Raw genomic sequence first — 24,583 nt, 5'->3', positions numbered from 1 at the left:
TTGCTTTCCTCCCTGGCACGAAGCCTGACTGGTCAGGGTGGATAAGCTCAGGGAGTAGAAGTTTCAATCTAGTGGCCAGGATTTTTGTAGATATTTTGATATCTACATTAATGAGCTAAATCGTCCTGTAACTGCCACAATTCATGAGATCTTTGCCTGGTGTTGGAATTAAGGCTATGGTTGCTTCTAACACCGATGTGGGCAGCACGAGGGACGAGGTTATGGAGTTAGGCTTTAAGAAACGGTTGGGCTAGGCCCGGAGCCATGATCTTGCAATACTTGCCCGTGAATCAATCTAGTCCTGGGCTTTTGCCTATTGGGATGTGTCTGATCGTTTGACGGAATTCGTCAGGTGATATGGGACTATATAGAAAGTCTATCATGTTATGTGGTATAGTGTTTATCTTTGTCCAAAGAAAGTCCTGGACTTCCTCCAACGAGGGTGGCATGTCATTCAGGTTGTATAGCTCACTGTAGAATGGTTGGAAGGCTTTCATGATATCTGGCATTAGACAGGTCTGGAAGCCGTCACGGCATTTAATAGAGGATATGAAGGTCGTCTGTCATTCTTGTCATAGGGATTGGGCTAGTAGGCGTCCGCTTTTCCCTCCCTGTGAGTAATATATATGCTAGTTAAATGGAGTTTGCGTTTTGTGTGTAGTTGTAGCAGCATGGTTAGTTCTGATCTTTTGGGTGTCAAAGTTTTGTAAGTTGCTAAGGATTGATCACTACTATTTTGGCCTTCAAGTGTCCTAATGTCTTGAGTTAGCTGTCGGATGTGTGTATCTCTCTTATGTTTCAGGATTTAGGTCATTTTAATTATATTTCCCCTTAGTACACTTAGTACACTAGTGGGTGTAGTGTCTGGATGTGTGTTTTCCTCGAAATATCTCTGGGCAGTCTCCTGCAACTTTTTTATGGTTACATAGTTACATAGTTACATAGCTGAAAAGAGACTTGCGTCCATCAAGTTCAGCCTTCCTCACACCTGTTTTTTGCTGTTGATCCAAAAGGCAAAAAAAAACAAAAAAACCCAGTTTGAAGCACAATTTTGCAACAAGCTAGGACAAAAAATTCCTTCTTGACCCCAGAATGGCAGTCAGATTTATCCTTGAATCAAGCAGTTATTACCCTACATTGAAAGATTATATCCTTGAATATTCTGTCTTTGCAAGTATGCATCTAGTAGCTGTTTGAACATCTGTATGGACTCTGATAAAACCACTTCTTCAGGCAGAGAATTCCACATCCTGATTGTTCTTACAGTAAAAAAACCTTTCCTTTGCCTTAGACGAAATCTTCTTTCTTCCAGTCTAAACGCATGGCCTCGTGTCCTATGTAAAGTCCGGTTTGTGAATAGATTTCCACACAATGGTTTGTATTGGCCCCGAATATATTTGTATAATGTTATCATATCCCCTCTCAGGCGACGTTTTTCTAAACTAAATAGGTTTAAATTTGTTAACCTTTCTTCATAGCTGATATGTTCCATTTCTTTTATTAATTTTGTAGCCCGCCTCTGCACTTTTTCTAGTGCCATGATATCCTTCTTTAGAACAGGTGCCCAAAATTGCACAGCATATTCAATATGTGGTCTTACCAGTGATTTATAGAGAAGCAAAATTATATTCTCGTCCCGAGAATGAATGCCCTTTTTCATGCATGACAATACCTTACTGGCCTTGGCCACTGCTGATTGACATTGCACATTGTTGCATAGTTTGTTGTCTATAACAATTCCCAAGTCCTTTTCGTGTGTTGTTATCCCTAATTCACTTCCATTAAAGGTATACGTTGCTTGTGTATTCTTTACGCCAAAGTGCATAACTTTGCATTTTTCAACATTAAATTTCATCTGCCATTTGAGTGCCAGTCCTCCAGTCTATCTAAATCCTTCTGATGGTGTTATCGTTGTTATGTAGGAGGTTATTTAGTTTCCACTGAGGGAGGGTAAGTCGAAACAAGTGGTGCATGGTCTGACCATGTGATCACTCCATACCTGGAGGATTTGATTAGATGGAGGAATTTTTTGTTGTTAACACCATGTCTATGTGTGTGTAAGTACCTGTCGGTGGATAGAAGTAAAAATAATCCCTGCTATTGGGATGCAAGGTTCTCCAACAATCATAAAGTTGTGTAGGGGGAGGTCGTGTCTAAGTCACCTTCTAATGTAATGTTCAGGTCCCCCCCGACAATAAGTATACCCTTTTGGATTGTGGACAGTTTGTTTAAAAAAATTTTTAGGGCTTGACATTGTTTCTTGTTCGGGAGATAAATATTGGCAAGTGTGACCTGCGTGTTTCCTATTGTCCTATTAACAAATATATACCGGCCAGCGTCATTGACCTGTTGCTTGCTATACTTAAAGGGAACTTGGCAACCTATCAATATCCCCAGTTCAATGGCTTTTGCCCCTGTATAGTTGCTGAAATAGCCGCTTGGGTATCTGCGATTTTGCAGTGATGGGGAAGAGTCCTTGCGGAAGTGAGTTTCCTGTACATAGACAATCTCCGCCTTGTGTCTATGGAAATCTGTTAAAGCCATAGAACTCTTTTCTGGGGTGTTGAGCCCTCTGGCGTTTTGCGAAAAGATGTGAATCAAGGCCATGTCGTGGGTGTTCCCTGTCAGTGAGTAGAGGGTAATTCCTGTCTGCCTGACTCTGTTTGATTTTCACAGTGAGAAGCACGCAAGCGCCTCTAGCGGCTGTCAATGAGACAGCCACTAGAGGCTCTGGAGGCTGGCTTAACCCTCAGTATAAACATAGCAGTTTCTCTGAAACTGCTATGTTTATTAAAAAAAGGGTAAAAGCTAGCTGGACCTGGCACCCAGACCACTTCATTAAGCTGAAGTGGTCTGGGTGCCTAGAGTGGTCCTTTAATGTGTGTTATCGCTCCTCAGCTCCAGACACCGGTCAGAACTCGTAAATTGGTCCAAAAGTTTATTGATAATGGGAGCTCCAGTCAGCACTTATTTTATTTTTAATTTTTTTTTGACATACAAAATTGATTGATTTTATAAAGATGGGGGTTATAAAGGCACCAAAAGTTGAGTGTCAGTAATACAGTTTTGGGTTTTAGGATCCTGCGTCTGGGGTTTAAGCCTTGTTTATACCTCCTAATGTTGCATAAGAAATTCCAGGGATCTATTTCTGAAATGTCACTCTGCAGATATAAGAGACAGCACTGCAGTTTAAAGTCACAAATCATGTCAGACATAGAGGATAAATAGTCTGAATAAGTATTGGAGAATTATAATATACCAGCCCAGCTGAAAATATTCCTTCTCATTCCTCTCCTCTCTTCTATACCTACCTCATTCAGTCAATTAAAATAATGGTAATTTCATTAGTTAAACACAATGGTCAATAATGTTAATGGAAGATTCTCAGCACAAAATAATGCTCATTAAAATAGCACAACAGAAAAAACACTCCTAAATTGTTCCTGTTACCACCCAACCATGGGGGAGATTTATCAAGGACACAATTGACGCTGTAGTGGGGCTAAGTGCTAAACTCTAGGAGCAGTCTCCATGGAAACCAACATACTATCTCAGTATTTAGCTCTTTGCAATGAAAATAGCACCTGTTTTCTCATTATAAACCTCCCGCCACATATAATCTCCATGGTGATTGCTCCATTTTGCTAAGGCTCGCTGGGCATCATGGGAGTGTAGTTCAGAAATATCTAATGTATGCATCAGTGCATTAGTAAAAATCTATATTTATATAGAAATAATATTTAAACCACTGCACTAAAGATTGTTTCTTGTATCCACTTTGTATTTTGCTCGTCCTTGAGAGCTGAACTAATGCATGGACCCATCAATCAGATACAGTTAGTGTAGCATGTCTAAAAGACAGCAAGGTGCCCAGTGATTGATTGCCAGCACGAAGCTAGAAGGTTGTGCGATAAACATGCTTTCTGCAGGTTACCAGGAAGCATTCTTGGAATGGCTATTAATGGCAGGCTGGGTCATGTTCCTACTTCAAGCTTATGCTGCTTTGCATACCTTTCAGGGTTTCCTGCAGTGTTTTGCCAAAGGTTGCCAATTTGTGGCCGTCACTCTGGTGCTTTCCGGCTTCCCCAAGGTTAGGGGACAAGTGAATATTCACCAGTGTTACTTCATTTGTTCCGACCTGAAAAGGAAAGATAAAAATGGTTCTGTGTGAAGATGAACAGAGGATCAATTTTGTCGAGGAGGAAATATAATGTAAATAAATATTATGCATATCTTTAAAAAAAATATGTATAAAACATAAACAGAACATCATACAACATACCGCCAATACCATCTTAATCAACACACACAGTCAATACGAAGAAAATATATAACAGGGATGAGGAATTCATATCGTCCAATGCCCAGGACATGCCTTGTTCCAGATGCCGGGCAGGCAAGTAATATTTTTATTTAGCCCTAGGCTGGGGAGGCAAGGTCGAGAAAGGAAGTGTGTGGTTTAGAACTCTAAGTCAGAGCACAGCCGTGATCCCCAGGAATGTTGTAAAGTTGAAATTCCCAGCTCTCAGATATATGGGTTGAAGATTAGCAGTGTGGTGTGTGCACCAGTGCAAAGGATGTTGAGATGGGACTCCAAGGTAGTGGGAATTAGCAAATGTTTTAATTTTCCAAATCGAGGCTTTTATTTATTTATTTTTTAGTACTAAACATCGGAATAATGTTTTTTTTTATTTTGTGGGGCTGATGCACACCTTGATTTTAGAAATACTAAGAATTAAATATCAAACTATTATCATGTTAATATAGAGGACTTGCTGGAGGTGCAGAGTAAGAGGGTAATTATCAACATTTGGTTGCCTTATCAGGGAAAGTTCCATGAAGTTTCTGGGCCATCAATTCTATTTCCTGCACATTAAATGTTTAAAGTGATGCAACACAGTAAAATAATGAATTACCTTGAAATGTGCAATGTAGGGATATGGATATATATTCTTGCTGCTGCCATTAGTTTGTTGGTTTTCTTGTAAAATTACATTCTTTAGTTCAATTCCAGCTGACGTGTCCCAGAGAAATCCAGAATATTCAGCTTTCTAAAATAAATAGACAAAAAAAAAAAAATCACATCCATTTTTCGTCTTCAACTAAACATGTTAGATTTTCTTCAGTTTCGACTGAAATCTGCATTTTCTGCAAAATGAAAAAAATAGGACACTCGACACCTGAAGCTTTTTAGCAAGCTAAAGTGCTTTAGGGGTCTGGAGTGTCCCTTTAAGGTGGGCCAGGTACACAATATACATCATTATTTACGTGGCAAGGCAGGTACACCAGATCAGATCAGTGTGAAACAGGTCACAAGGGAAACATAACCTCGAATGTTTCTCCTAAATTGGGACTGGACTGACATATTTCTGGACTATTGGGAGGTATGCAGTATCTGTGATCTAACTGAAACACAGGCAGCCATGATATCAGCACTTTGAGTGGTTATCGTACAGCTTTGCACTTATTTTAAACCCATAAATGTTGTGGATCTACCTTAACTTACATTTATGATCTTGGCAAAGCTTTGTTTGTCCCTACGATCTGATTATTACCACACTTGCACGGCTATAAGCTATTATAGGAAACCATAAAATACCAGTGCCAAATCTTGAAACGACACACTGGTATGATCAATACGATCCCATTAAACTGGTATTAGTGGTAAAGCAGCTTCCAGTCAACTCAGCATCAACAACTTATAAATTGCATTCTATCTCATAAATGATGACTGCTTGAAATAGCATTACTGTAAGCCTTTGTCTTCCCATGCAAGTTATATGCAATTAATTGCAAGTAAAAGCTTTTTATTTGGCCATCTCATTGGCTCTAATTCCCCCATTGCATTGCTGATGAAAGAAAGAAATCGGGCAGATTTAATGTGCTGAGCAGACAGAGCCTGGAAATGATGCAGTCTCGGAGTTTAGTGAAATAGAATGTTTACTATAGAGACATATTAACACTCTCTCTGTCCTTTTGGTACTAAACGAAAGCGGAATACTTGAGCGTAACACTGACAATGGGTGGCAAGATGAAGAGTTTTTCAATTTACTCTGGTCATAACAGAAAATCCACAGAGTGCATCTATTTTAAAGTCAAACTAGCAGGGCCACTAATGAGTATATGAGTTTCTAGAGTTTATGTAAATTGACCATTTAATTAAGGGAGCTGCAAATTGAAGTTTCAAGTTCTTATCAATAATTTAAAAAATCACAGGAAATAAAATAAAAGGTACTCTTTTGGGATTTTGCGCAGCTAGCCCTTAAATCATTCTCTTGCTACAAGCTAATGAATACCCAGCTGTGTATTAAAGGGACATTATAAACACCACAGCCACTGCATTTCATTGAAGTGGTTATTGTGCCTTCAGGCCATTGGCACTGGCTCATGGTTCAATATTAAACAAATGTTGAATGGTTTCACACTAAATGTGGGTGCCTGCAGCTCAACCCCTACTGGAGGGTTCAATAGAAAGAAGTTACATTTTACTCATATCAACTCATAACAGCGCTGGGTAAGAGTGATAGACGGAGAGTGCTCAGCTGACGCTCTCTGCCTTTCTCTGGCACCTGTTACTGCTTGGGTTGATATGAAAGCATTAGTCTGAGCAGCAGAGCGAGCTAGTCTGCAAAAGATCATTTGAAACCGGTTTAACACTGAACAGTAGGATAGCACCAGTGGATTCCAGACACAATAACCACTTCAAAGATATGATGAGGTTTGGCGATGAGTGTCCCTTTAAATTGGCAGCCTTTGCTACTTGCATATGGTAATGGTGTTGGGAGGTCTCCTGCCACAGCCTTCCTCACTCTGTTACCTTGTTACAATTTGCCAATAACTTGCTGTATCTAATTAAACAAGTCAAATACGTCACATAGGTATGCCATGTTACGATTCCCAAATCCCCCCTCATAACTTTGTGATTGCACCGTAGTTTTACCTACTCTCGGTTCTAATGCAAATTTAGCAAACCCTGTAGACACTGGTTCGTCACAGGCATGATTTCTTAATATTTATATATAAATATGTAATGCATAACCTATATAATGCATCAAAATAGAGGTAAGCCCCAACTTGGGAAGTCCCTTCTTGTACCGGTTTTCCCCTTCCATTTTTGTATGTTACTGTTTCCTCTACAGCAGATTAAAAGAGGAAAACTACCGAGGATGTTTACTATTTGCTGAGGCTCAGGGCAGTCCTCAGCTCTGTTCTCTCAGAGGAAAATAAATATAAAATGAATACAAATGAAATAACTTTTACTGTCAACATGATTGATAGCACTGATGGCCTATGTTATATTGGTAACAATTAATACAGATTTCTGCCACTAGGGGCCACTATTCTCAGAGAGTTGGATTGGGGTGCAATGCAAAATGCATACAGTGTTTGTGCTAACCCTTTTAATTGTATATTTTGCAACTCTACAAAAAAAGCAACACAGCATTCTCCCCATTTCAGCTTCAGCAATGGTATTATGGCCCACATTGTCATACACGCCATAATAACGAAGCATAAAATGTTATTTCATTATAGAAATGATGGTTATCTCAACTTGATAGGGAGAGAGATAAACCAGGCCCAGGAAATTAATAATGGAGTTACAGATAATAGACGGTCATAAAAATTCACTGTCTTTTCAAAATCATTCTGTAATTAAATACACAGAAATAGAAATGAGGCAAAGAGACATAAATGCTGAGCGAGAATTTGTTCTTTGCTGTTGCACTGAGCGTGAACTGGTTTTAAGTATGGATATAAACTATTTCAGTGCAGTATGAGTAACTTATCTGTGATTACAAAATGTAATTATCAATACAATAATTTTCATTTTACAGTTCTTGTACAATATAATACCTTCTCTCTTTTTTCATCAATCTGCTTTACCTCACATTGACTTTAAAATATATCTACATTTTCCTTCTGGATTTGTCAGTTTGTCATGGCTTGACAATTTCAGATATTTCATTTCCATCCTAAAAATAATGAAGGAGTGTAGTACTTCTATAGTAACTATACAGGGAACAGAGTGGTAGAATATCATTTAGCTTTTGTCGCTTCCTACAGTTTACAATATGTCAAACGATGTACAGCTTGAGCAAGGCCAATGAATCTTAAATCACTCACTAGAACGGTATACTTTTGCTTCAACTTAGATCCGTAAATCAAATAAATTAAACAAAACTACTACTTATAATCATTACATTCTATTTTGGAATTTCTTATATTCAAATAACCAAATAGTATGAGGTACTAGAGCTGTTTATACAAATAGCAGAAAAGTATGAGGTACTAGAGCTGTTTATACAAATAACAGAATAGTATGAGGTACTAGAGCTGTTTATATAAATAACAGAATAGTATGAGGTACTAGAGCTGTTTATACAAATAACAGAATAGTATGAGGTACTAGAGCTGTTTATACAAATAACAGAATAGTATGAGGTACTAGAGCTGTTTATACAAATAACAGAATAGTATGAGGTACTAGAGCTGTTTATACAAATAACAGAATAGTATGAGGTACTAGAGCGGTTTATATAAATAACAGAATAGTATGAGGTACTAGAGCTGTTTATATAAATAACAGCATAGTATGAGGTACTAGAGCTGTTTATATAAATAACAGAATAGTATGAGGTACTAGAGCTGTTTATATAAATAACAGAATAGTATGAGGTACTAGAGCTGTTTATACAAATAACAGAATAGTATGAGGTACTAGAGCTGTTTATACAAATAACAGAATAGTATGAGATACTAGAGCTGTTTATACAAATAACAGAATAGTATGAGGTACTAGAGCTGTTAATATAAATAACAGAATAGTATGAGGTACTAGAGCTGTTTATATAAATAACAGAATAGTATGAGGTACTAGAGCTGTTTATACAAATAACAGAATAGTATGAGGTACTAGAGCTGTTTATATAAATAACAGAATAGTATGAGGTACTAGAGCTGTTTATATAAATAACAGAATAGTATGAGGTACTAGAGCTGTTTATGCAAATAACAGAATAGTATGAGGTACTAGAGCTGTTTATGCAAATAACAGAATAGTATGAGGTACTAGAGCTGTTTATATAAATAACAGAATAGTATGAGGTACTAGAGCTGTTTATATAAATAACAGAATAGTATGAGGTACTAGAGCTGTTTATACAAATAACAGAATAGTATGAGGTACTAGAGCTGTTTATATAAATAACAGAATAGTATGAGGTACTAGAGCTGTTTATATAAATAACAGAATAGTATGAGGTACTAGAGCTGTTTATACAAATAACAGAATAGTATGAGGTACTAGAGCTGTTTATACAAATAACAGAATAGTATGAGGTACTAGAGCTGTTTATACAAATAACAGAATAGTATGAGGTACTAGAGCTGTTTATATAAATAACAGAATAGTATGAGGTACTAGAGCTGTTTATACAAATAACAGAATAGTATGAGGTACTAGAGCTGTTTATATAAATAACAGAATAGTATGAGGTACTAGAGCTGTTTATACAAATAACAGAATAGTATGAGGTACTAGAGCTGCTACAGAAATCCACCAGAGTTGTTGAACTTTTCCTTCTTTAAATAATCAAAGACCAATTAAAAATAGGATATTTTTCATTTAACTGGGGATTGTGGAAAGAAAATTAGACATTTTAAAATTAAATATCATAAAACATTTCCATATAAATATTACAAGTCCAATTCTATATAAAGCACACACTTTTTTATAATAACCTATAAACAGAACCAAACCACTTACCGTAATCTCAATGAAGTGGTCAGGGTGCAGGGACCCTATCATTTCAGCCCTTCACTCTAAAAAAAAAAGGCTTAAACACGCCTCTTCCTGACAGCTAATACAGGCACTTGCGCTGCAACAACCAAGTCTGACTTGTTCGTGCGACATTCTACTCCATGAGGATGTCAAATGTCATCAAATGCAGCTCATAGGTATGCATTGGATTCAATACTTCCTTATGAGAAGCATTTGATTGGACGTCCACTTGCCGCACATGCACATCTCACCCCTAAGGGTTCTCTATGAAAAGCATTGGATAGGGCACACCGCGTGAGTTTTGGCACTGGAAAAAGTGACCATTTAAATTTAAAAAAAAACAAATTTCCAGATGGGACACATGCTCCCTGTGTGGACAAAAACAAAAATACTAATGTGGAAGAAAAATCACATGCCTTATGTGAAGGTAAGTGTATTTCCAATGAATGTCACACCCGAAGCCGTGACAATATAAAGCAAATCCTCCTGCAGGGTTTAACAGGGTGGTCCACTCCTGTGTTCACTGATATGTAAGAATTTAGATACAATGTCCAAAATCAGATGCTCAAACTGTTGCTAATCAATTTACAAATATTTTTCTTCATCATGATTACAGTGTGTGGAGTCTTTCATAAGTGTGTATGAGAGTCTATGTGCCAGTATACTGTTCTACAGCAAAAGAATGGAATATTTTTTAAATGAAACCGTAAAGAAGAATGTTTTGGGACTTTGTATCTATATTCTTATACTGTGGGCACCCATGAACTAAAAGGTGGGCAGAGCTCGGGTTGCATAATATAACAACAACAACAACTTTATTCTCATTTTACTAATGTGGTCATCACCACTCCAGACTATTTTAACAGTCAGAACTGCTGCCTGTCTGCTTTAAACAAATGATGTTACAGTCCCACAGAGAATAATGTCTCCATAAGTTGAGGGATAAATGCAATGATGGGAGGTGGGAAATGCTGAAAGCATTCAAAATCTGCACACACAACTAAAAACGTAAAAGGCTAAAAAGGTATAGTATAGTGTAAATACTTACTAAGTTCTGTTGTATTGTTATTAGCTATGCTCACCTTTTTACCAATTGTAGTGCAATCTAATCTCGACTGACCTGTTTCTTCCAAGCAGGGTTTTAAAGAAATACTAATAATTCTACACCCATAACTGAATTTCAAAATCACAAAACACATAATAACAATTAAAAAGAAAACTATTTCCAGATACAGGCACACACTATCTTTATATCAGCTCGATCATTAAGAGTTGGCACTGCATTATAGGATTTTGAACAAACAACCGGATACCTGTCCTTGGCCAGTAAATAATGATAATAAAAAATGAGGTAAGTGCCAAAACAAATTAAAAACATCTTCCTAGTGAGATTTCCCTGACTTAAACTTTTTTTTTTTTAAATTAAAAAAACAAAAACAAAACTGTAACTAAAAATAAAGACGTTGTGTACCTCGTTTTGGTAGGATGATGGCTTTTCGGATATGACACACTTCCAAGAGCCTCTGACTCCTTTCCACTTACGAATGTTGGGTAGGGATGGCTGATTTAATTCAGAGCAGAACTGCAAAAATAGAAAAAATAAATACATGATAATAATTCTTATCAAAACTTACTATTATCTCCATAACGGCATTGTTCAAAAATCTGTAAAATATTTACGGTTTATATGGCAGACATAGGCGGTATGTCAAGTGTGACCCGGAAAATCCTAATGAATTGTTGATATGTCCTCGTTACCCATTTAGGTCCCTACCTGTCCTTTTGCATTAGTTATGGTACCGTTTTATGTTTTTGAAGTTAAAGAGCATCCAAACTGACCGTCCCTTTATACAAGCCTTGTTATTAGAAATTATGGTACAAGGACATTTCATACTTTACTGTTATATATCAGCACATTAAATCAGGGTTTAAAATGTACTTGCTACTAGCCATTGGCAAGTAAATAGAGTAGAAATTCACCCCTGGTGAGTATGCTATAGCTTGCAGTGGTGAGTAAATTTTAAGGCCACGCGTTCATATTTCAATTTATCCCACTACGCAGACAGTAAAATGTTTCAGTTATCGATAATCCTGTTTTAGTACAGGCTTCAATACTGTATGAATCACAATAAAAAGCTAATGATCTAAAAAGACCAGTACTAGTCTCATGAATCACAGGCAACCAGACGGCACCAGCGCTGTCAAGGCTTAACCCAATCAAATTGATAACTATTCAAAGAAAAGTAATACCAGAGTATCTATGACACCAGCATAGACACTCAGTCTGGCATAATTGAACACTAACAATGATATAAAGTAACCTGAGCAAAACTAAAACAAATAAAAACAATTATTACTAAGCACCCTCATTAAAGTGTTACTATTTGTTGCTTGAATTCTACAGTATAGGGATTTGTGTACTATGTAGGCAGTGTTACAAGGTAGACAGTTGCTGCGGAATAGCTCATCATCAATGAGGATACCAAATAGGTGTTTTTTTCTTCGTCACTCCAAACAATATGATAATGTCATGTTCTGCACAAGATCAGTCTAAAATTAAACAAACTGCAAACACAGAAAACAAAAAAACAGGAGAGGGAAACAAAATAAGTCTTCAATCTAGATAGATGAACATGTCCCAATTGTAGACTCAAGATCACTAATGTAGGGGATTATCTACTATATTGTCAGTGGGATTGGGTCTCATACACCCTAATAACTCTCCTATTATAGGCGAGGTAATACCCAACTTATCCAGATAGATAAATCTATATTGGCTCAACCTAATAGGACTAAAAAAATCTTCCTTAAGGGTACCTATAAATGCTGGTCTGATATGGAAGACTTGCTATAGGGCTACAATTATCTCGGTCACCTATGAAGGCAATCTACAGGATACCTGTGTTAGTCTAGCCCACGAGTCCTCAAACTCTGGCCCCCCAGATGTTGCTGAACTACAATTCCCATCATTCTTTGAATTACATAGATAGCCAGAGAATCATGAGAGTTGTAGTTCAGCAACATCTGGGGGGCCGGAGTTTGAGGACCCCTGGTCTAGCCTGTCAACCCTGGTTAGATCTACCCCCTATATAAATCAGATGAACTTTCTGCTGCTAAATTCAGATCATAAGTGACAAAAACAAAAACACCCTCAAGTGCTCAAAAGTCCATTGTCCAAAATAAAGTAAACCTGCCCGACGTGCGTTTCAGTACAAAATGGACCTTCGTCATGTGAATTCATGTACTGTATGTACTGCGTTTGAGTTAATTTTTAGACTGCACTTGCAAATGACATATGTTTTAATGTCACCTTAGCAGGCACATTTATACAGAATGTGTAACAACTGCAAGACTTCAAGTGGCTCTTTATTACAAACTGATATTCCAGTTTTAATAAGATGAGGGGATTGATTCACTAACAAAACAGAGAATAACTCTGAACAAGCAAAAGCTTAGATAAACTCAGTAGCTTGCCCTTCAGTTAGTTCTGATGAACTTTAAACTGACTTTGCAAAGTTTACATCAAAAACAACCAACTCAAGAATATAGTCAGTAGAACAAATAGTAAGGATGATGTTGCTTGTCCATCCATGATTCTTCCAGATATATTGGTCTTCACAGTAACTCATAAAGATGTTGGCAAAGCTTGGGGCACATTTTGTAGTATCTTCCCTCAAACCAGAAATAGTTCTGGGTCAAGATGGATTTAATGCAGTTAATCAGGACTTTTGATTCTCTTCGAGTTCTTGATTCTGTTTCAAGCTATTCTCTACTGCATTGCAAACTCTAGTGTGCTCTATTATGGTATAGAGTGAAGTAGCATCAGATACTACCAGGATGTAATCCTTATTCTATGACAGGTCCATAATATGTTTTCTTATGTTGGTAGTATCTTTTAAATGTAATTTGACTTTGTTGACATAAGATTAAAGAAAATATTCTGACAGATTTGCTGTGAGAGGATGGATCCCCAAGACTAGATGGTTGTGTGAATTACTTATGTTAGGTAAGAAGTAAAACACTAAAGTGTTTGGGCACATCAAATCGAGGAATTATTTCCAACACCACATATTTAGAGTGTATTCACTACTGGCAACTGTCGAGAACTGACAAGGCAACTGAAAATTTTAGGAAAAAATATCCGAGTTGGATAATTTTCCATTGTGATCACACTGGCCTACAATTTGCAATCGCTATTCCTTTGGAATTTTGAGTTTACTGACAAGTGAAGAACATCCTAGCATTCAGTTACTATCGGGAACATTCAGAATCATTGTAAACATAAATGTACTAGATGACATACAGTAGAAGCACTTCATCATAGATAAACTATGTCAGTTATGCACACTCTTCTGAAATTAGGGGTGTTCCTTGCTAGGCAATTAATATAGACATTTGCAGGGCTTCCAGGCAAATACATGGTGGACACAATTTTTTTCTTAATTCCAATGCAATTTACAGACTTTTTTAATGTAACTTTCAATTGAGGAACAGCAATGCATATAAAGGGATAACATGTTTTTTCCCCAGTTATCTAACCCTGCAAATAAAAGAGGTGATCCGAGCCATTGTATAAAAATAATGAATTGGGTTCACTCCTGTCATGAAAATAGTTAATTATGCGTGCACTTCTGCTGTGTAATAGAATGTGCATGGGATAAACGATCAATCCAATGTACCATGGGAGTCTTAATGTACATTCTTGTTTGTTTACGCAAGTATTGATTTTACAGAAGTGCAACATGCACAAATTCATTGATGCTTCCCACAAACAAATTACCAAGAAAAGTAAACACGTGCTCGCAAGACATGCTCACAAAACATCAACTGCTGTATAGATGCCTATAGTTAACGTTAAAGGGACACTATAGTCACCTGAACAACTTAATGAGGTTGTGCAGGTGAGAACTATAGCTCCCTGCAGCCGTTCTCATTTCTGAGAAAATACAGTGTTTACATTGAAAGCTAGGAACACCTCCAGTTGCAGTCACTCAGAGTGAACCACAGGGACTTCGGAGTTGATGGAGGCATAATATGCCTCCATCCACTCAGATCTGCTGTCAGCAGAGCACAGGGCATCACTGTGCACAGCATCATGTGATTTAGTATTTCCTCCCTCTGCATGCAGACACCGAACTTTCCTCATAGAGATTCATTGATTCAATTCATCTCTTTGAGGAGATGCTGATTGGCCAGGGCTGTGTTTGAATTGTGCTGGCTCTGACCCTGATCTGCCTCTTTGTCAGTCTCAGCCAATCCTGTGGGAAAGCATTGTGATTGGATCAGGCTACCACATGTCAGCAGACTGCTTGTTTTTCTGAGTCTAACAGCATGCAGATTTACAGCTTCAATTACCTAGTGGCTCAGCGGGGGGGGGGGGGGGGGGGGGGGGTAAATCCTGGCCCCCAGGAGGTCATCAGGGGATCCAGTGGGGACACAGCAGAAGTCAGGAGGATGGCTACAGGGGACATGGAAGAGAGAGCACGGCAGCGGAGGCAGAGAAGAGCGGGAGTTCCCCAGGGGTTGCTCCCAGGGTCAGCAGGTCTGGAGCAGGAGGCGCAGAGAGAGTGGAGAACAGCGCAGCGACAGGCGCAGCATACGGAGAAGTTCAGCGGAGGGAGGGAGACGCAGGAGCAGGAGCCGGTCCAGGAGCCAGTTGGGGAGACAGAGGTCCAGCACCAGAGAAAGGACGGAGAGATATCGGCGCAGTCCATCAATATCGTCAGCCAGTTCACAGGGTGAGCGGAGGAGCGCATACGGCCAGGATGGTCAGGCGGCAAAGCATCACAGGGAAGGGGGCCGCGGAAAGGAACGCTGGGAGGATGTGCGGGTAAGGCAGCATGTGGGCAGACTACCCAGATTATCTGGGGGCGGAGGCGGCGGTAGCGCGCCGGTTGAGCGTTGGCGAAGTAGATGAGGGGGCGGCAGCAGCGGGGAGAGCAGAAGGGTCGGGAGACCAGGTAGTAGGGCATGGCGAGATAGCAGACGTGGCACGGCAAAACGTGCACGTGTCTTTTGCCGGGCCACTGGGGTGTCACTTCAAAGCTAAAATAAAAGAGAAAATTTGGAAAGGTGAGTTCTTGGAAATCTTCTCCTTACTCCCACTCGAGGAATTCCTCGATTTAAAGGAGTAGGACAAGAAAGACACCAAGAAAGAAGAGGAGGAGAAAAGGCGGTGGTATCGAAAGATACCGAAGACTTTTGGGAATTGGCTCAGGGCCTTTTGTATTTTGGCGAGCGTGATCGGAGAAAAGTCCCCAGACAGATGCTCACAGCTATTTTGCTATCTAGATGGGATAGGTGACACGTACAGGACTTATGGGGGTTTGGCGTGGTGGCGGTACGATGAACAGTTCCGCCAGCGGTTAGCAGCAAACCGTAGTATGAGGTGGGACCAGATGGACCTGCCGTTGTGGATGAAACTGATGATGGCGCAGAAAAATGTGCCCTTTCAGCGGACAGCCGGTACGGTCGCAGGAAGCGCCGTGTCGGCCGGACAGAAAAAAGGTTTCTGCTGGCTCTACAGCGAGGGGCAGTGCAAGTGGGGGGCTTCGTGCAGATTTAAACATGAATGTTCTGGATGCGGGGGCAACCACGGGGTCAACAGATGCTTTAAGAAGGGAAAAGCTAGCCTCGGGGGTACTGCAGGGTCAACAGCTACGGCGGTTGCACCTGGGAACGTCGCCGGTGAAGGTCGGCGCGATGCTGCCTTGGTTAAGGCTATACGGTAACCAGGAAGACAAAATATTTTTATGGCAAGGGTTTACGGAAGGCTTCGTTATCCCATTCAGGGTAAAGGGTCCGGGAACTATGTGCGCAAACCTTAAGTCAGTACAGGAACACCCTGGGGTAGTGAGGGAGAAATTAATGAAAGAAGTCCAATTGGGGAGGATGGCGGGGCCATTTCTGTTCCCACCATTACATGATTTGCGAGTGTCCCCGCTAGGGGTGGTCCCAAAAAAGGAGGTGGGAAAATTTTGCTTGATACATCACCTATCGTACCCACAAGTGGCTTCGGTGAATGATGATATCGACGCGGCCCTGTGTTCTGTATCCTATGCATCATTCGACCAGGCAGTCGAGTTGGTTCGGAAAGCAGGACATGGGGCTTTAATGGTGAAGGTGGATGTGGAAGCAGCATTTCGGCTGCTCCCCATACATCCGGATTGCCACTACCTGTTAGGGTGTTTCTTCGAAGGTTTTTTTTTTCGTGGACCTGTGTTTACCTATGGGCTGTTCCATATCGTGTTTCTATTTTGAAAAGTTTAGCACCTTTTTGGAATGGGTGGTACGACGGGAGTCGGCCAGGGGGGCAATCGTGCATTACCTTGACGATTTCTTGTGCGTAGGGCCGGTGGGAGCCGAGCGGTGTGGTCAGATATTGAAGGTATTTCAATGGGTGGCACACTATTTTGGGGTTCCACTGGCAGGGGACAAGACGGTCGGCCCCACTTCATGCCTCAGTTTCCTCAGTTTGGAGATTGACTCGGTGAAAGGGGAATGTAGACTGCCCGAGGACAAGCTACGTACGCTTTGTCAGCTAGTGGGCACCATGAAGGGTGAGAGAAAGGTGACTTTACGGGGGCTGCAGTCCTTACTGGGGAGCCTAAACTTTGCTTGCCGGGTGATCCCTATGGGCAGATTTTTTTGCAGACAGCTAGCTCGGGCAACGAGTGGGGTGCGGCTGCCAACGCACTACGTTAAGGTTTCAACGGATATGAGAGAGGATATGGAAGTGTGGGGGAGGTTTCTGAAGGATTTTAACGGTACTGTATTTTTTAAGGGAGCCAGGGGTATCGTCTGAGGACATTGGCCTGTTCATGGACACTTCGGGAGCGTAGGTTTCGGGGCTTATTTGTCGGGACAATGGTGCGCCGAAGAGTGGCCGGCGGAATGGAAAGCAAGCTCACTGATCAGGAATCTAGCGTTCCTGGAACTGTTCCCGGTGGTAGTGGCAATGACACTATGGGGAAGGCAGCTCGCGAACAAAAAAGTGGTCTTTTATTCAGATAATATGGCAGTGGTCCAGGCTATCAACGGATTGTCATCATCAATCCCGGTTGTCATACGGTTATTAAGGCATTTGGTACTGCTCTGTATGTCTAGCAATATTGTGTTTAGGTCACGGCATGTACCGGGGTTCTTGATCAGGGTGGCTGAAGCTCTGTCTCGTTCACAGTGTGAAAGTTTTCGGGAAGCGGCCCCAGAAGCACAGGAGGAGGCACTGGCATGTCCGGAGGAAATGTGGCAGCTCGGGACATCATGCTTGGGGAGTTCGTAAGGAATTCCTTGGCGCCGGGCACTTGGGCGGCATACGAAAAGGTTTGGCACGAATGGGATGAGACGGTTGCGCAAGTAGGAGGGGACCTTTCAACAGGTCAGCGGTTAGATGTGAGAAAAGGTGGGAGGGGAACAGCGCTACAGTACTGATCACAAGGGGGAAAAAAAAAAAAAGCTGCACACCTGAAAGGAAGGGCTACCCTCAAACCCTTCAGAAAATGGAGAAAACAAAAAACAACAAATACAGGGTGCGCTGGATAAAATAAACGAAAACGATAACACAAAAAGGAAAGTCTCTATTGGTACAGTGTAGACCTTGAGTAAATGTTCTTCTGTTCTCGCTTTGGAATCGCAGTGGTTGGATATGAAACACAAAAGCAGAGAAGGGGGGGACCAATAGTGCAAAACCGTATGGTAGAGAGGATCACGAACAACACAGACGTAGAGAAATGCCAACTTACAATTTTTAGAGCTAAGCCCAGCTCTAGGTAAAACAGCTTACAGTGGTATTTGATACTCCCCACATGTAGGATATAACTGGGCAATTGGAGTCTCCACACGATTCTTTAAAACTTCTGAGACAGACGTCAGCATATAAAATATATAAAAGAAAAAAAACCAATGGTGCAATAACTTAGGTAGTACTGCAACAACAGACAACACAGAGGTCCTAAGAGTGCCAACTTACAATTTAGAGAGCTATAACCAGCTCTGAGTAAAACAGCATACAGTGGTATTTAAACTCCCCACGTGTAGGATATTCCTCTAGTGATGCTTGTAGTGCCGGTCTTATGAAAAATAAAATCACAAGAGAGGGCCCATAGTGTTTTCCTTATGTAAAAATGACAAAGTGATAAAAAGAAACGTACTTACAGTGTTCAGAGCAGCCACACTGCTCTATGAACCAAGCGTAGGTGGAATAATCCCCACCAGGGATTTCTTTTGCAGTACTGGATCTTGTTAAAAATGATGATAAAAAGATCAGCCAGGATAAAACAGCAGCATATAAAGTAAATGAACTAACCCAAAGTAAAAGGTAGTAACAAAATACTTTAATATAAAACAGAGTAAAAATACACAACGCGTTTCGCCAAACAGTAGGCTTTTTCAAGTGTAGAGTAAATAATCCTGGCTATTCACATTATATAGGCAGCTAATTTGCAATGAATTTCAAAGATTGGCGCCAAAATGGCATCATTACCATGTGACTGCAGTCACATGACTTTCAGTTATACATATGATAGGTGGACATATTAAAATAGTGAAAAAAAAAATCGTTTTTATATTTTAATAGTATAGGGTAGTACTAAACCCACATATGACCTGAGGGGTATAAAAAGAAATAGACTTTTATGTGAGGGAGGGAAGAAATTAGGTTGTGAAATGAAAGGTTAAAGGTCGCGAGGGCGTGGCCGTTTTTAAACCAAAAAGGTGGGCGGGGTCGGCATAATGCTGTGTGTATTCGCTGGGAATGCAGGGAAATGTAGTCCTGGTCACATGACATTGGTTTACACATATAATAGGTGGACAAGTTAAAACAGTAAAAAATAATCGTTTTTATATTTTAATAGTATAGGGTAGTACTAAGCCCCCATATGACCTGAGGGGTATAAAAAGAAATAGGCTTTTATGTGAGGGAGGGAAGAAATTAGGTTGTGAAATGAAAGGTTAAAGGTCGCGAGGGCGTGGCCCTGGGACCATCTTAGTAGAGTGGAGTGTAAATAGAAGGCGGCCATATTGTTGAAGGGCAAAAGGGGTGAAATGTAAGGGTGGGCACTATATTTAAAGGGCAAAGGGGTGGAATGTAATTATGGTTGGAGGAGAACATACAGAATATTAAAACATTAAAAAACAGTGACAATATAATACAATTTTATGTGCAAATATAAAAAAAAAAAAAAAAGTTAAAAAAAGAGGAAAATAAAGTTGCAGATTGTATATGGGTAAATATTACTAATAAAGGTTACAATGTATTTTGCTACTATTAAAAGAATAATCCTAATAACCATATTAATTAAAAGTGAATATAAATTATTATGAAACAATACAAAGAATTACAAAAAAATAAAAAGGTCAAATTCTGCATTTAAGCCATCTGGGGTTAGTGTCTTAAGATTAAAAACCCATTCCATTTCGGCTTTTCCCAGAATATTTCTTATATCGCCGCCTCGCCATGGAATATTGCATATTTGAATAGGGGTGAATTTAAGAACGTTGGGGTTTTTTTGGTGGTGTGTCAGAAAATGCTTGGACACTGTGTGATTTTCAAATCCATTTTTGATGTTTCGACAGTGTTCTGATATCCTAATTTTTAGGCACCTTGACGTCATGCCTACATATTGGAGGCCACAAGGGCACTCCAGTAGGTATATAACATTTTTCGTACAACACGTAATGAACTGTTTGATATTATAACTTTTGTTGGTAATATTGGATTTAAATGTTGTGGTTTTATTTGGGACTGACGTTTGGGTAGTTTTACAAACAATACATTTTCTGCATTTAAAAAAACCTTTGATGTTAGACAAGGTGGATAATTTTTTTGATGGTTTGGTCTTTGTAAAATTTTTTGTTAAAAGCGTTTTAAAATTAGGGGCACCTCTAAAAATGATATTAGGTTTTTCAGGGATAATTTTATTGAGAACAGGGTCTTCAGATAAAATGTGCCAATGTTTGTGGATAGTTTTCCTTATGTCTTTGTTCTTGTTATTATAGTCAAAAATGATGGGTAGGGAAGGGGTAGTGGTGGAGTTTTTATTTTTGTATTTTAGCAGACTACTCCTTTCACCAGACTTGATTTTAGTGATAATGGTTTCAAGTTTTTCTTCTGAATAATGTTTGTCTAAAAATTTGTTTTTTAAAATGTTGCTTTGTTCGTTAAAATCTTCGTTAAGTGTGCAGTTTCTTTTGAGTCTTAGAAACTGGCTTTTTGGAGCGCTATCTAGCCAGGGAGTGTAATGACAACTGTTTTGATCGATGACTGTGTTTGTACACACTTTTTAAAAAAAAAATTTCGTGTTTAATTTACCATCTTTAATAAAAATGTTTAGATCTAAAAAGCTGATTTCTTCTTTACTAAATTCTGTGGTTAAAACAATGCCTTTGTCATTATTGCTTAAGTGATTTAAAAAGAGTTTTAAGGAGTTTTCAGTACCTTTCCAAATAAAAAATAAATCATCGATGTAACGGAAATATGAGACCAGGTTTGCCCTCCAATCATGGTTACCCCAGACTGCTTCAGTTTCCCAGTCTGCCATGAATAGATTAGCGTAGCTGGGGGCAAACCTGGTCCCCATAGCCGTGCCTCTTTTTTGAATATAAAAAGAATCTAAAAACCAAAAAAAATTGTTTTTTAAAATGATATTAATACCTTCTATGATGAAGTCAATTTGGGGTTGTGGTATTCTCTTTTCGGCTTCAAGTATTGTTGTGACTGCTTTGCAACCTTTGTCGTGGGGGATAATTGTATAGAGTGATGTAACGTCGCAAGTCACTAAAATGTAGTCATTGTGCCATGTAAAATCTTTAAAAAAGAGGAGAAGGGACATAGTATCTTTGAGGTAGGATTTCATATTTTTTACAGATGGTTGGAGTAAAATGTCAATGTATTCCGATAGGTTTGATAAAATAGAGTTGATGCCAGAAACAATGGGGCGGCCTGGGGGGTTGGTTTCATTTTTGTGGATTTTTGGAAGAAAATAAATTACTGGGATTTTAGGGTGTGATTTATTGAGGTAGTTAAATTCTTTTTTGTTTAAAATGTTGGAGTTACTCCCTTTCAGTAAGTAATTATATAAAGTGGCTTGGATTTGAGGGCTGGGGTCTGTTTTTAGCTTCTCATATACATTAGTGTCGTTTAGTTGTTTGTGGGCCTCTTCTATATACATTTCTTTTGAGAGGATTACAAGGCTGCCTCCCTTGTCCGCTGGTTTAATAACGATATTTTCGTCTAATTGTAATTCTTTAAGTGCTTTTAGTTCTTGGGGGTTTAAGTTAAGTTTGTCTGACTTTTTTTTCTTAATTTTATCAAGGTCTTTTAAAACAAGTTTTTCAAAAACCTCTAAAGGTCCGGACTTGCAATTTGATGGATAAAATTTAGATTGTGGTTTAAGGTGGGTATTGATGATGTTAAGGGTGGTGGTGGGTTGGGTAGGGGTGGTAGGAAGGGACGTAGTTTCATTTCCCATAAAAAATCTTTTTAAAGTGGCTTTTCTTACGAATTTGTTTACGTCCAAGAATGCTTGGAAGGGTTTAAATGATGTAGTGGGTGCAAATTTTAAGCCTTTACTGAGAACGGCTATTTGGGTGGATGTGAGTGTTTGTTGGGACAAATTAAAAATACCCCTTTCTTTAATGGGTTTTTGATTTTCTATTCTATTAGCCTTTCTCTCTTGCTCCCTTCTGCCACTTCTCCTTCCTCTAATGAATAACTTCTTTTTCTTACTCGTGATGCTTGGAATGATAGTGGGTGAGACTGTGTGTTGGATCTGATTTCTAAAAAATTATCCTCCGTGTCTATTTCAGAATCTACTGATAGGAGTTGATATCTGTTATGGTTAGTGATGGGGGATTTTGGTTGGTCTGTGTAGCCATAGTTTCTATGTGCAAATCTAGATCTTTGAGGTCTGGGGGAGGCATCCTTATATGTATTTGAAGTGTCATTTCTATAAGAGCTATAGTGGTTGTGATTGTAGTGGTTTTTGTGGTGGTGGTAACGAGGTGAGTGCGTGGACTCCCTTTGGGAGGTGTAGTGATAGGTTCTGGGATGTTTTTTGAGTAAGGGCTGGGGTATTGGTGGTATATATGATCTTACTGTGTTGTCATAATGTACGTTTGAATGTTGGTGAGGTCTATATGTGTGGTCTGATGTGTATTTCAATGCTTGGTGTTTAGGTGGGTGTTCATAGTTAGAGTAACGCGAAGTGTGAGCCTTTTTCTGATGTATAGGTGGACTACTTTTATTAAAGTTTAGAGATCCTGAATTGTATTTTGTGTTTTGATGGTAAGTCCTGATTTGGTTGTTTGCATAATCGTGTTTGTCTCTAACATATTTTTTCACTTTTATGTGTTTTGTATCCATTTCTATTTTTTCTATTTTATTTTGGATTAAAATGGAGTTTTGTTTGAACACTGGTGTGTCTATGAATGGGGATAGTTGTTCTTTTAAGTCATTAATTTCTTTGTCTAAGACGGACAATTTCTTACTTTTTTTTATCACTAATGTGTCCATAAGGCCAAAAGTACATGTTTCAAGTTTGTTAAACCATTCATTCATAAATTCTTCATCCTCTTGGTCTGAGGAGGGAAGTTTGAATAATCTTAGTCCTCTAGGGGTAATACCTTCATCTATATATTTTTTGAGAGTAGCGATTTCGCGAAATTAAATTAAAATGGGAAATCGCTACTCTCAAAAAATATATAGATGAAGGTATTACCCCTAGAGGACTAAGATTATTCAAACTTCCCTCCTCAGACCAAGAGGATGAAGAATTTATGAATGAATGGTTTAACAAACTTGAAACATGTACTTTTGGCCTTATGGACACATTAGTGATAAAAAAAAGTAAGAAATTGTCCGTCTTAGACAAAGAAATTAATGACTTAAAAGAACAACTATCCCCATTCATAGACACACCAGTGTTCAAACAAAACTCCATTTTAATCCAAAATAAAATAGAAAAAATAGAAATGGATACAAAACACATAAAAGTGAAAAAATATGTTAGAGACAAACACGATTATGCAAACAACCAAATCAGGACTTACCATCAAAACACAAAATACAATTCAGGATCTCTAAACTTTAATAAAAGTAGTCCACCTATACATCAGAAAAAGGCTCACACTTCGCGTTACTCTAACTATGAACACCCACCTAAACACCAAGCATTGAAATACACATCAGACCACACATATAGACCTCACCAACATTCAAACGTACATTATGACAACACAGTAAGATCATATATACCACCAATACCCCAGCCCTTACTCAAAAAACATCCCAGAACCTATCACTACACCTCCCAAAGGGAGTCCACGCACTCACCTCGTTACCACCACCACAAAAACCACTACAATCACAACCACTATAGCTCTTATAGAAATGACACTTCAAATACATATAAGGATGCCTCCCCCAGACCTCAAAGATCTAGATTTGCACATGGAAACTATGGCTACACAGACCAACCAAAATCCCCCATCACTAACCATAACAGATATCAACTCCTATCAGTAGATTCTGAAATAGACACGGAGGATAATTTTTTAGAAATCAGATCCAACACACAGTCTCACCCACTATCATTCCAAGCATCACGAGTAAGAAAAAGAAGTTATTCATTAGAGGAAGGAGAAGTGGCAGAAGGGAGCAAGAGAGAAAGGCTAATAGAATAGAAAATCAAAAACCCATTAAAGAAAGGGGTATTTTTAATTTGTCCCAACAAACACTCACATCCACCCAAATAGCCGTTCTCAGTAAAGGCTTAAAATTTGCACCCACTACATCATTTAAACCCT

At 39.1% G+C, this 24,583-nt stretch overlaps 1 protein-coding gene across 1 annotated transcript in view; it reads right to left on the bottom strand.

Moving 5' to 3' along the window:
- EEPD1 (endonuclease/exonuclease/phosphatase family domain containing 1) overlaps nucleotides 1-24,583 on the bottom strand; it is a 124,630-nt gene that overhangs the window by 13,504 nt on the left and 86,543 nt on the right. Inside the window, exons 3-5 of the mRNA XM_063452150.1 lie at nucleotides 11,253-11,363; nucleotides 4,917-5,051; nucleotides 4,012-4,138 (exon numbers count right to left, since the gene is read on the bottom strand). Coding sequence (XP_063308220.1) covers nucleotides 4,012-4,138; nucleotides 4,917-5,051; nucleotides 11,253-11,363 — 373 coding nt within the window. The remainder of the gene's footprint in view (nucleotides 1-4,011; nucleotides 4,139-4,916; nucleotides 5,052-11,252; nucleotides 11,364-24,583) is intronic.

Source organism: Pelobates fuscus, chromosome 4 (genome assembly GCF_036172605.1).
Source record: "Pelobates fuscus isolate aPelFus1 chromosome 4, aPelFus1.pri, whole genome shotgun sequence".
NCBI lineage: Eukaryota > Metazoa > Chordata > Amphibia > Anura > Pelobatidae > Pelobates > Pelobates fuscus.
Note: the sequence above shows the minus strand (reverse complement) of the source record. Positions and strands in the feature narration are given on the sequence as shown.